The sequence below is a fragment of the Capricornis sumatraensis genome, chromosome 2 (genome assembly GCF_032405125.1).
Source record: "Capricornis sumatraensis isolate serow.1 chromosome 2, serow.2, whole genome shotgun sequence".
Lineage (NCBI taxonomy): Eukaryota > Metazoa > Chordata > Mammalia > Artiodactyla > Bovidae > Capricornis > Capricornis sumatraensis.
This window is the reverse complement of record NC_091070.1, coordinates 924527-937956: the sequence shown is the minus strand read 5'-3', so window position 1 is coordinate 937956 and position 13430 is coordinate 924527. Positions and strand designations below refer to the sequence as shown.

At 52.7% G+C, this 13430-nt stretch overlaps 1 protein-coding gene across 2 annotated transcripts in view; it reads right to left on the bottom strand.

The window, feature by feature from the left end:
• Positions 1-13430, bottom strand: part of TTC7B (tetratricopeptide repeat domain 7B) — a 270549-nt gene that overhangs the window by 131923 nt on the left and 125196 nt on the right. For both annotated transcript variants that reach the window (XM_068964694.1, XM_068964695.1), the window contains exon 6: positions 5307-5385. In XM_068964694.1, coding sequence (XP_068820795.1) covers positions 5307-5385 — 79 coding nt within the window. The remainder of the gene's footprint in view (positions 1-5306; positions 5386-13430) is intronic.

Sequence of the window (13430 nt, the reverse complement as noted above, 5' to 3'; positions counted from 1 at the left end):
CCAGAGGCAGGGGAAGACGGCGCCGCCCAGCGGGCTTCCCACAAGGTCTTAGCGTTCTCCGGAAGAGGCAGGCAAAGGATACTGATCTTCCCTGAGAACAACACTTTTTAAATCAGTATGTTCCGGAAGAGAACTTTGCTAGGCTTTCATCTATGGGAAATCTCTTAAAACACCACAAGGAAACCGAAATGCAACCCAATCACTAGCTCAGTGGTTCCTGATAACCTCTGGGTAAAGGCAAATTTTCTTCATTATTCCCAAGTAAGACCCACTGGCTTCAAATGTCTATAAAAATGTGAAATTAGATGCACTCCAATCATCCCCAGCTGAGCCATCTGTAAAGATCTCATAAGAACACGATTTTCAGGACCTAAACAGTTCCTGGGCCATTTTCTTAAACCTCCCGTTACGGCCTCGTTTTGATCTCACCGCAGTCATATAAACTAATGACTTCTGGAAGCGTCGACTGGCAAGAATAACCTCCACTGGCTCTAGCTGAGGGGAAAACAAATGTGAAAGGGGAGAAATGAACAGGAACTTCACATTGCGGCAGTATCTGCCACAGAGGGATTCTGAGGTGAAAGTCTCTGTCCCCAGGACAGCCTGCTTGTCCGCTGCTGGACAGCTCACGTCAGACCTCGTTTTCCCTCAAGGCATTAACCTTCCAGAGAGAGCTTTTTGATGAGGTTTTGATGTGACTGCATATATTAAAGGCATCAGCTCATCACGCACCTGTTAGGAAGGATGTTGGTTATATTCACTGAAAGCACAAATGAAGTTCAGAGGAGACTGAACAGGAGAAATTATCAGCAAGATCACCAATGTCTATGATACCTTTTATGTTTTATACTCAGGGCATATCTAGCTTGTAGTTTAAATGCCTACAAATTGTTGATAACTACCAAATATATTTCAAATGAAAGGAGAGAAAGGAAGAAAGCTGGTCTGGAAGAAGAACTTGAACTTCTTTGTATAAATTTGGTCATTAAATGCACTGGTTTTTTTTGCATGTGTTTTTAAACCTCACGTCATGTAAAATTCACCATTTTAAAGAGTACAATCCAGTGGCGCTTAGCACAGACACAGCATTGTACAACCTTGGTCACTATCTGGATCCGGAACATTCTTTACCCTAAAAGGAAACCCCATACCCTTTAAGAAGCACTCTCCACGCTCCCTCCTCCCACACCCTGGGAACCACGACTCCGCTTCCTGTGGCTGTGGGTGGCCTAGTTTGGACATTTCATATAAAAGGAACCACACAACCGGTGGTCTTCCTGTGTCTGACTCCTGTCCCTCAGCAGGGTCTTTTCAGGGTTTGTCCACGGAGCAGCACGAACCAGCCCTTCACTCCTCTTTGCAGCGGAATGATATTGCATTGTATTCCGTTCATTCAGTCATCAGCGGTAGACACTTAAATTGTTTCCATCTTCTGGCCACCGTAAGGACTGCTGCTGTGAACACTGGTACACAAGTTTTGGTTTGAAAACCTGCTTTCAATTATTTGGAGGATTTACCTAGGAATGGGGTTGCTGTAAATGTACTTTTAAATCCTTCTCTGCTATAGTTTCACACCAGAGTTTACAAGGTTTTCCATCTCATAGTGTCAGTCGCTCGTCGTGCCTGACTCTTTGCGACGGGGACTGCAGTTCACCAGGCTCCTCCGCGCATGAGATTTTCCAGGCAAGGATACTGGAGTGGGTTGTCATTTCCGTCTCATAAGAATGTAATAAATTTGCAATTATCAGCTAATCAAAAAGGAATCTTACAGCAATTAAGAAACACTGTCTTAGAGAAGAAGAAAAATCGTATGACATCCTTTATGTGTAGAATCTAAAAAGAAATTATACAGATGAGCTTATTTACAAGACAGAAACCAACTCTAAACTTAAAGAAGGAACGTAAGATTGCCAGTGGGTAACAGTGGGGGGAAGAGACAGTTAGGGAGTTTGGGATGGACATTTACACACCGTTGTGTCTAAATGGATAACCAGCAAGGCCCTCCTGTAGAGCTCAGGGAACTCTGCTCAATGTCACATGGCAGCCTGGATGGGAGGGAGGTCTGGGGAAGAATGGGTCTATGTCTATGGAAGGCTGAGTCCCTCCATGGTCCATCTGCAACTATCACAACATTGCTAACTGGCTATACTCCAACATAAAATAAAAAGTTAAAAAAAAAAACATAAAGTCTCTCTCTCACACACACACACACACGAGAAACCCTGTCTCATGAGTGGCAATAGCTAAAGAAGCTTCCTCACATCCAGTGGAAACCAGAGGATGCCAGTGAAGATGTCCCAGGAAGTGTTTCTCAGCTGGGCTGGGCAAAGAATCACTTGTGGAAGGTGGACAATACAGGTTCTTGAGTCTGGCCACAGGCTGGCATTCCCGAGGTTAGGCACAGGGCTGAGCATTTGCTCAAAGGCCTCAGATGTATCAGATGCACGCCGCTGATTGAGCACTCAAGGAATTAGAAACAGTTTAGTTTAGGTCACTCGTGGACCACCAACCAAGACCAAAGGTGTGCCTGCAACTCAAATGTGACATTGAGTGTGAAGTGACTCCCCTCGTGTTGAAGGTGAACATGTCAGTCACTCAGCTGTGTCCAACTCTCTGCAACCCCATGAACTGTAGCCCGCCAGGCTCCTCTGTCCATGGGCTTCCCCAAGCAAGGACACTGGAGTGGGCTGCCATTGCTTCTCCAGGAGCTCTTTCCAATTTAGTGATCAAACTCAGGTCTCCCGCATTGTAGATGGACCACTTTACCGTGTGAGCTACCGGCGAAGCCCGCGTTAACACTGACCAGTTAAGAGCTGGGAGCGTCCAGGGTCAGCTTTAGTCCTCACGGCTTCCTTTAGAAGTTTCTTCACTGGGTTTCTCAGGAAAAAAAAAAAAAGAAACCACTCTTCCTTCCTAACATATTTTCTGGCCAGACTCCTACCTCACAGGATTTTTATAAGTTAAAACACATTGATTGAAAATCATAAATCTTACACAATAATAGAAAATATTCTCTAACTCTGAAAAATAACGTTGGCGTGAGCAACAGGCAGATTCCCACGGTGCAGTCCATGTACACGTGCCTTTTTAATGAGGAAGAACCATTCATTTCCTTAATGAAATATGTATTTTTTGAGAGTGTATATTTAAGAATTTTGAAAGATCGTCTAAGCAAACTTTTAAAACAATTACAAGAACACTTGCCAGTACTCTCGCTATGCTTTCAGATCTTTTAAGCTGCTCATGCTGACGTTGGGAAGTTTTATGGAATATGGGGAGGAGGTCAATTTGAGAGAAAAGACATGTGGCAATAATTTTTATCCATCTTTTTGCAGGGTTTTTTTTTTCCCCTTAAAGAACTCTGTTGATCAAAAAATATTTTCTTTGAACTTCTGAGGGCACGCATAAATCATATCAACACATAAATAAATACCAAAGACCAAGTGAGTTCTTAGTGGTGGTGGTGGCGTGTGTATGTGTGTGTGTGTGTGTGTGTGTGTGTGTGTGTGTGTGTGTGAAGTCACCCATCTTGTTCTACCTCCTATAATTCTGGGCCTTCCAGGTGGTGCTAGTGTTAAAGAGCCTGCCTGCCAGCGCAGGAGACTTAAGAGACACGGGTTCAGCCCCTGGGCTGGGAAGACCCCCTGGAGGAGGCGATGGCAACCCACTCCAGTGTTCTTGCCTGGAGCATCCCAAGGACAGAAGGGCCTGCCGGGCCACGGTCAGCGGGGTCCCCGAGAGTCAGACACGACCGAGGCGGCTTGGCGCTGTAATGCTAGGGGAGCCTGTGGCTGAGCCGCCTGGACCGCGAGTTGCACGTCCACATCCTCGTGATCTGGAGACGCCCAAACGAGGATGCAGCCTCATTTCCCGTGGCGGGAGTGGCTTAGCCTCAGCCAGCTGAGCACTCCCAGCATCTGCAGGACTGCCGGGGGCTCCCCTGGTTCCTGTGTTGAGACCCCAGGCTCAGTCTCTGGGTTCAGGCTCCGGTCAGGGAGTTTAAGATCCCACATGCCATGTGCTGTGGGCATGGCAACGGACGCGTGGTAACAGGCAGACCACAGTACGGATGACAGGACGGAGACCGCGCCCGAGCGCTTGGGGCTCTGGCTCTGAAGGGCGCCCTGCGGAGCAGTGACTAAGCCCCCCGGCAGGAGAGTGAAAGGCTTAAAGGGAGGAGAGAGAAAGCAAGCCCACAGGCGAGTCAAGCTGCTGACCAGCCAGTGTGTCTAACCAGCTTTCCTGTGTCTGGGTCTTATGGTCAATATATTTGGACAGCTAGGTGCTCCTAGGATCGAACGTGCTTTGCCCCATCCCGGGTGCGGTATGACCCTTCAGCATACAGCCACACGGGCATCGGGAGGGCCTAGTGCTAACCGCCACGCAGGGTGCCCGCCTTACGGTCTAACAGAGCGCGACCGAGAAGGGACTGAAAAGACGTCCATCATTCGCCATCAGGGAAACGCAAATCGGAACCTCCATGAGCCACACTCACTAGGATGGCTAGAGCTGAAAAGAAACAACAGACACGTGCTGTCGAGCACATGGGAAACTGGAATGCGCCTCACTTCTGGTGGGAAGGTAAAATGGCGCGATCGATCTGGAAAACAGCTTGGCGATTCCTCCAGGGGTCAAATGTAGAGTTACCATGGGCTCTAGCAACTCCAATCCCAGGTATGTACCCAAGAAAAACGAACACAAATTTCCACACAAGAACTTGCATGAGGATGTTCACAGCAGCATTATTCATAAGAACTGGCAAGCAGAAACAATCCAACGTCCTAGGGACTGGTGGCTGAATAAACAAGACGTGCTCTGTCCTGCGCTGGAATGTCATCCGCCGCGGAGAGGAAGAAGACTCACGGCACAGGACAGATGGGCCTTGAAAACGTGTGCTAAGTAAAGCCAGTCACAAAAAGACCATGTACCACACAAATCCGCTTATATGAAATGTCCAGAACGGGCAAATCCACAGAAATAGGAGGTAAGTTAGTGGCCACCCCCAGCTGGAGGAAGAGTAGAATGGGACTGACCAGTAACAGGCATGGAGGTTTTTGTGGAGTGATGAGAAGGTTCTGAATTGAAGCATGAATGATGGCTGGACGATTTTGTGACTACTAAACTCCAATGACTTTAAACTGGTGAATGAACGATGTGTATCGATATGCTTCACTGATAGAACTGAAGATGTATAACGCCTGTATTACCTAATGTGTGATGATACATCATATATAATTCATAATACGAAAGAGAGAGAAGGTGTCTGCAGCGCCTTTGGGCCTGAACCAAGTCGCGGTCACACTTACCATCCGCAGGTTTTGGGTTGTTCTCGTCTCAACCGCTCTGAGGAGCTCTCTGAATCTCCCGACTCCTCTTGTCAGGCTCCTGTGGGCACACAGAATTTGACAGGGCTCCCATCCGGCGCCTATTAATGTTAAATATTTTATACACACATTCCACTGCATTTTGTCTACATAAAAGCTGTCGGCCAGACAGCAAGCAAACCATCGCTTGGCACGTGTCTGTCCGTCTTTGCTCAAGTCTGAAAAATCTGACCTAAGATTGATGGGCTTTGGTGCTTCCACAGTCAGAGTTTCTCAAGCAAAGAAATGTTGGAAAGCCAGATCTGAGGCAAAAAAAAAAAAAAAAAAGGCAAGATATCTTTCACAAGTCTATCTTCCACCCCCCAGCAGCTCAGCCTGCTCCGTTAAGTGGTGCTGAAATCTTTTCATCCCAGAATGGGTGGCATAAAGGTATAGGAATGTGTGCAAGGTGGGGAAAGGTTTTTGTGACCTGCCTCCTTTGTGGGCGAGACCAAGGGTAGAGGCATGAAAACCGAGGGGCTCCATCAGGCAAGTGCTCTGTGTCAAGCCGCCTGCCCCACCCCCAGCCTATCCCCAACCCCAGCAGGCAGGCAGAGGCTCACAGCCCCTCCCAAGCGGGCGGGCGCCCCTGCGCTGAGGTCAGCGCATCTCACACGCGGCCACACACCTCACCGTGTGGGTAGCTTGTTTTGAGAAGGGGCAGATCACACCTGGCTTCACCCTGACCCACACGCCCAGACCCCACGTGTCTGTCCCCCTCTCTGAGGCTGTGCCCAGCCCGGCCAGCTGGGATCACTTCCCCACAGGTCTCTTTACATCAAGCGCTGCCACCTGCTATGGCATAACCCGGTGGTATTTATAACCTGCTCATTAGAACACATCTCATCTTTCCAAAAAGCCACCGAGCAGGTCAGCCGGTGCCGGCGCGGCAGAGGCCAGGTTTCGGCTCTCTTCTTCGATGACACTTTAAGTCGAACAAAGGGATGAAAGCAGATGATACATGGGCTCCATGTGCTCTGCACTCACGGGGCTATTAATTCGTGTCTTATATCGACGCAACGTCCCAGGGCTCTCATTCACAAGAACAGCCCCAGAACTTGAAGATAATGGTTTATTGGCGCCGGGACATAAACACTCCCATAGTCCTCTCACCCACACATATCAGATGATATCGGATCAGAGGCTTTACGGCAGCATAAAAAGAGCAGCTTGTGCTCAGGACTCCAGGCAGCGCTAAAGGAGACATGAATAAAAATTAGGTAATAGGCCCTGGGACATGCAATCTCTGCTGCTTTCCCCTTCATTTGCTTTTATGGGATCTGTGTTCACAGGCAATAGAGTATATTCGCTTTGGACTGAAGCTCCGTTCTCTTAAGTAACATGGCAGGGGAAGGACAGCTACAGCTGAGAACGGGATGGGCGGGACAGAGCAGTGTCATTTTAGCCCAGAATCCCAGAGTAAACTCCTAGTATGCACGAAAAGAGGCTTCCCCAGGGGCTCAGGAGCAAGGAGTCCACCTGCTATGCAGGAGAGGCGGTTAGATCCCTGGGTGGGGAAGATCCCCTGGAGAGGGAAGGATCAACGCACTCCAGTGTTCTCGCCTGGGAAACCCCAGGACAGAGGAGCCTGGCGGCTACGGTCCACAGGGTCGCCAGAGTGTGACCTGACAGCGCACACAGCACGTACACATGCGAGCAAATCATGGCGTTTTAAGCGGCGTGAGTAAAGGTGGCGCTGAGACAGCGCAATCGGAGGCCCAGCCTTACACGGCGGTTTGGGCAGTGGGGACAGCAGGCAGCGTTCAATGCAAACGCCTAACTCAGCGGGAAGACACCAGCTGGGAGCTGGCCCTTCAGAGCGTCTCCCGGGCCCTCCTCGCAGAGGGAGACACCTGTCCAATCACAGAGGCACGGAATTTTCTAGCTAGAAATGATCCCGACATGGCCTAGTCCACCGTGACACGAGAGAAGCGGCTCGCTCAGTCGCACAGCAGCGGGAGGGCCAGCTGGGAGCTTTCCGCCAAAGCTCTCACCTGGCTGACAGAGGAACCGCAGCTCTCAGACCAAGGACGATGCTCGCAGGGGGGACAAAGCAGCAGGGACTCAAGACAGGCTGCCTTCTTAGAGAACCAACTTCTGGTCGCGGGGAAGGGTGGGGGGAGGCATGGCTGGGCGCCTGGGAAGGACGCGCAAACGGGTCACCAGCAAGGCCTGCTGCGCGCCGGACTGCCCCCCGTGCAGCCTGGGCGGGAGGGGCGCTGGGGGGACGGATTCGCGCACACGTGCGGCTGGGTCCCTCCGCGGCCCGCCGGAAACCATCACGACATTGTTAACCCAAAATAAAACGTTTAAAATAAAATACTGAGGGGGGGAGGAAGGTCTGCTTTCCATTATTAATATGCAAATTAATATGTACATGATACAAATCTGACGCTTCCAGTGATCCCAGCGAATGAGCTACTCGTAGCAACTGGTTCAAAAACTGGAAGGAGAACCCGCTGTCGCGGGAGAAGCAGCCTGGTGCCCAGGGCGAGGCTCGCCGCCCGAGCTGAGGGCCGCGGGCGCAGAGCCGCCGTGCGGGGGCCAGGCGGTCCTCCCGCGCACGGCCGGCGCCCCCCGGCGGCCGCGGCAGGAAGTCCCCGTGAGCGGGGACGGCGGCCACCCGGCCGGCCGCACCGCAGCCACGCCGGAGGGCGCCCCGAGCACTGCCCTGCCTCTGAGCAAATCGGCGCTTTCTCAAACTGCTTCCAGCTTTTTTCTGGGAAGAGCTTCGGCTGCAGAGTCTAGCGCTTCCCGAAGCCGGGGAGAATTGTGTTCATCAACAGAGAGTCCGCAGTGACCGCAGGGCGGGGACCAGCGCGGGGCTGGCGGCCGCAGGAGGGGGCTGGAGGGGGCAGGTCGCACAGCTTGAACGTCAGAAAAGGAACAAAGTGTCCTAAATACAGAGACATCCAACCATCAGCAGTTCTTATACCATTCATGTTTCTATAGTCACATAATTCTATTCAAGCAATCACTTCCACGGTTGCCATGACGGCAGAAAAAAAAATTTTTTTAAGATAATCATGATAGAAAGAAACAGAAAAAGATTAACTTGCAAAAATTACATTCTAGAGGCTATGAAATACCCCCAGTTTGAGGGAAATGAATAAAACCCACAGGGCTGCTTTCATGTCTCTACTAGCTTATTCTTACAGTGTTGACACCGTGAAACAGCTAGAACGAACTGCTGCTTAGAAACTCCACTCCAACACGAAGAGAAAGAGAGCCACGGACTCCCCCGGGTCTGAGGGTTTCCACAGACCCTTGACATGAGGTCATTTATTCCGTTTCAACACCCCTGACTGAGAGAGTGCAATGATGTCAGAATTCATTATGGGAAACGAGTCTCAAAAAAAACGCTCTCGCCAGCATTCGGGCAGCGGGCACTGGCGAGCGGTCAGAACTCGGGGTTCACCTCCTGCACCTCGCTTCTTGAGCTGGGGGAGCTTGCCTCCGCGGGGGCCGGTTCCCAGCAGCTCAGCCCTCACCAAGGAGAAAGGGCCTGCGAGTCCCTGGAGCACCAGCTGGCTGACCGGAGGGCGAAACCCGCCCACGCCGCCGGGGGCCCCAGCCCTGCTTTGGCGCGGGCCCCAGCTGCAGGGAGCGCTCGGGTGCGTCCTCAGCCGAGCTGGGGCAAACCCAGGCGGGGGAAGGCGCACCGGCCGTCCCGGGGCTGCGCTCCCCTCCAGCCTTGACCTGCTTCCATTTTCCTTCTCTCCTCCCTCCTCTTCTACCGGCTTCCCCCTCCCCCACCCCCGCCCTCCCCCACCCCCGCACCCTCCCCCGCACCCTCCCCTCCCCCACCCCCGGACCCTCCCCCGCCCCTCCCCCACCCCGCCCCTCCCCCATCCCCGCACCCTCCCCCACGCCCGCGCCCCCAGCCCCTCCTCCTCCTCCTCCCAGATCTCAGCGCCCTGAGGTCCGGGCAGGAGCACGACCCCTGAGGACGCCAGGGGGGCACTGACTGGCCAGCACCGGTCCCTTCTTGACCTCCTGGGCCCTGAAATCAGCATTTCTGACCGCTGGCCTCTGAAATCTACGTTCTCACGTACAAATGAGCAGCAGCGTCTGTTCATGTCCTGTCCCGCTGTGACTCCGAACCGCACACTCAGTTCTTTAATCCTGTCACCTGTCTCTAAACTGTCAAACCAAGGGGGAGACAAACTGGAAGGCACCCAGAGCTCCAGAAGCAAACTCCAAACGGAAAACCAAGTCTCTGAGCAACTCGGAGACAAGAGAATCATTTCACCTCGTGATGGGCAGCGACTTCAACAGCAAGCTCCATCTACTATTTCACATTCATCTACATTTTCACACACACTTCCTCGGAGCCAGGGGGAAAATAAAATCCCTCCTCTTCCAGTCTGTCCTTCCAAATTGTCTTCTAGCCTCAGAGTTTGGCCCAGGTCACCCAGTTTAAGCCCAGTGTACTTAAATTCAACATCAACTGTCATTGTCATGCAAACTCATAGTTCTGCTGTGAATAAAATACTTTTCATACGAGATGTCAAATTCCTAGCTCATAAGGGAAAAGTTACTTGTTAGCTTAGGTTCAATATTTTTTCTCCTTATCTGTGGTTGAGAACCTTAAAGATAAATTTTAGAACAAGTCAACACAGTAGATCTCTTAAAGCTAAGAAATTGTTTGGCTTTTTCCATGTTTCTTCTTACCAACTGGTGTTCTGAACCTAAGTGATAGGTTATTTCATAATTACTGAACACCAAACTTGGGCAGGGCCTCCCCAGCAGCTCAGATGGTAAAGAATCCGCCTACAATGCAGGAGACCTGGGTTTGATCCTTGGGTTAGGAAGATCCCCTGGAGGAGGGCATGGCACCCCACTCCAGTATTCTTCCCTGGAGAATCCCATGGACAGAGGGGCCTGGCGGGCTACAGTCCATGGGGTTGCAGAGTTGGACACGACTGAACGACTAAGAACAGAACATACTTGGGCAAACTGGGAGACGGTGAGGGACAGGGAGGCCTGGCGTGCTGCAGCCCACGGGGTTGTGAAGAGCCAAACCTCATCACACCGTGGGTTCCCGGCTCATCCTTGAGGACACATGGTGAACAAGAGAAGCACCAGGAGCCACGCGTGTCCTCACATCCCCAACGAGAACGTAGGCGCCTTGAGGACCCAGGTCTTTGTCCCTCAAGCAGAGCCAGCTTGCAGAGAGTGCTCAACAACTACCTATCGAACGAGTGAAATTCACAACTGCCAGGAGCTGAGTGAACCAAGACCCCGAGGGCATGCGTTTTCTCCGTTTCTTGCCCCCTCCCTTCTCACTGCACACGGATCAGCAGGCAGCTCAGCAAGTGTTACTTTAAACAGAATCCGCCTCGTACCGGGTCTGCAGCAGGATGTCGGAGGAGCAGTGACATGCAGGCAAGGCGCCCGGCGTGCCCCGCCTGGCAGCCTCGAGAGGGCTGTGTGCAGAACGAGGAGTGTGAGGTTTAAAAAAAAACTTTCAGAGAAACTGTGCTGCCCAGGCACCGTTCCGCATGCCCCGCTCTCTGCCTGAAGAGTCCTGGGTCATCCTCCAAGACCCGCTCAGAGGCCTTTCCCGCGCTCCCGGGAAGAGGGCACCGCCTCCCGGTGCTGTCTGAAGGGTGCAGGTGTTTTGAGCACGGACAACATTCAACACGCCGATTTTCACTTGTATCTGTATCTGCGCCACCGTAAGGGCACAGGCCCGCAGCGCACCCACCTCTCCTTGTCCCAGCGGCCTCACGCGCTGACCAGGTACCCAGTGGCCTCTAGTAAGCTGTGCACCCCCCGGAGAAAGAAACAGACGATGCTCACTTCACATTCGTGACTGCACACTAGCAGACGCGCCGCACCGTGTCTGGACACTGCCGTCACTTAGAAGTCTAGAGAAACAGAGATGACCCGGGATCCCCTGGTGGCTCAGATGGTAGAGTCTGCCTGCAACGCGGCAGACCTGGGTGTGATCCCTGGGTAGGAAAGCTCCCCTGGAGGAGGGCATGGCAACCCACTCCAGTATTCTTGCCTGGAGAATCCCACAGAGAGAGGAGTCTGGCGGGCTACAGTCCATGCGGTCGCAAAAAGTCAGACACGACTGACCGGCAAACGCAAAACTCAGTGCACCTCCAGGCCAATCTCTCTTTGTTCTCAGGTTTGGAAATGCTTCCCCTTCATTTATATGACACCAGTATCGTCTACAGGGAAACGTCTGGAAGCGAAACCAGATCTCCCGATCTGGAAAGAGGGAGAAGAAGAAGACAGCCTTCACACTCCAGGAGGCCGCGTCTGGCCGGCTTTCAGGGAGCTGTTTTTCCCAGAACAGATCCCAGCTTCTCTCTCTGCGCGCTCTTTGCCTCAGATCCAGTGACCTGGGCCCGTGAGGACAGATGGCTCGCTGCAGTCGGGGGTCAGGGACCAAACCCACAACCTTGGCCTCGTTAGCAGAGGACGCTCTCTGATCCCGGGGCGAGCCGGCTGCCACCTGGGTACGGCGACAAAGGGCGTGAGAGCCGCGCACCGGGACATCGCAGGCGGGCGAAGCCTCAGAAGTCTCTCTGCAAACCCAAGGAGGGTTGTACGAGGCTTAGCAACGAGGGCTTCCTCGTGACAAACGCGGAGCCAACCAGGCGGCCACGCCGCAGGGAGCAGGTGCTGGTCCCGGCAGGACGGGTGCGCAAGGCCTGGGGACCCAGCCCACGGCGGGTGACAGCCGGACGCCCTGCCTATGTGTGCCGTCCTCAAGTCGCCAGGCTTCTCTGACTCTGCGACCCCATGGACCGCGGCATGCCGGGCTTCCCTGTCCATCACCAACTCCCGGAGTTTGCTCAAACCCATGTCCGCTGAGTCGGTGATGCCACCCAACCATCTCATCCTCTGTCGTCCCCTTCTCCTCCTGTCGCCAATCCCTCCCAGCATCAGGTGGCCAAAGTATTGGAGTTTCAGCTTCAGCATCAGTCCTTCCAATGAATATTAAGGACTGATCTCCTTTGGGATGGACTGGTTAGATCTCCTTGCAGTCCAAGGGACTCTCAAGAGTCTTCTCCAACACCACAGTTCAAAAGCATCAGTTCTTCAGCGCTCAGCTTTCTTCACAGTCCAACTCTCATAACCATACGTGACCACTGGCAAAATCATAGCTTTGACAAGATAGGCCTTTGTCAGCAAAGTGCTGCCTCTGCTTTCTAACACGCTGTCTAGACAGCCGGATAAACTGCCGCAGGGCCTGGATGGAAGGACAACATGCTCTCCTACTGGCTTGTCCCTCACCCGGACTCCCAGGCTCTGGGGAAACATGGGACATACAGAGAGGCCTGCCCCCTCCCATCCCCCTTCCTTTTAACTTTGGGAAATGAGTCAAAGGACGTCCATCCTCATTCAGAAAACAACACCAAGTGTCCACTAGGCACGAGAAGAGGCTGCGGGGATGTGGCGCTGGGCCAGCCGACGAGCGTGCTTCCCCCGAGCCCGGGCCTTTCTGCTTTCAGTTTTTGTTTGCTTATTTGGGCTGCGCCGGCCTCGCTACTGCTGCTCAGGCGTCTCTAGTGGCGGTGAGTGGTGGCTGCTCTCTAGCTGTGGTGTCCAGCCTTCTGATTGCAGAGGCTTCTCTTCCTGCAGAACACGGTCTCCAGAGCACCAGCATTGTGGCTCACGGGCTTAGCTGCTCTGAGGCAGGTGGGATCTTCTCAGACCAGGGATCGAACCCACATCCCCTGCACTGGTGGGCAGATTCTTAACCACTGGACGACCAGGGAAGTCCCTGAACCTGGAACTTAATGAGGCTCAGTTTGACCCAAGAGGCCTCTTGGTACCTAATGCAGAGCTGGACTCAATCTCATGGCAGTTTTAACAAACAAACCAACACTCACCTAGCATATGAGGCTTGCTCTTCAAAGTATCGACTTGAAAATCAGGTCTCATCTACATTCTCAAACAGCATAGAATACATAATCTGGAGCCAGACCGTCTGGGCTCAGACACAAGCTCGGCCACTTGACTGGTTATCGACTGTGGGCAAGAGCTGGGCCTTGGTTTCCTCATCTGTACAATGGGGAGAACAGATGCACTCGCCTCATAGCCCGG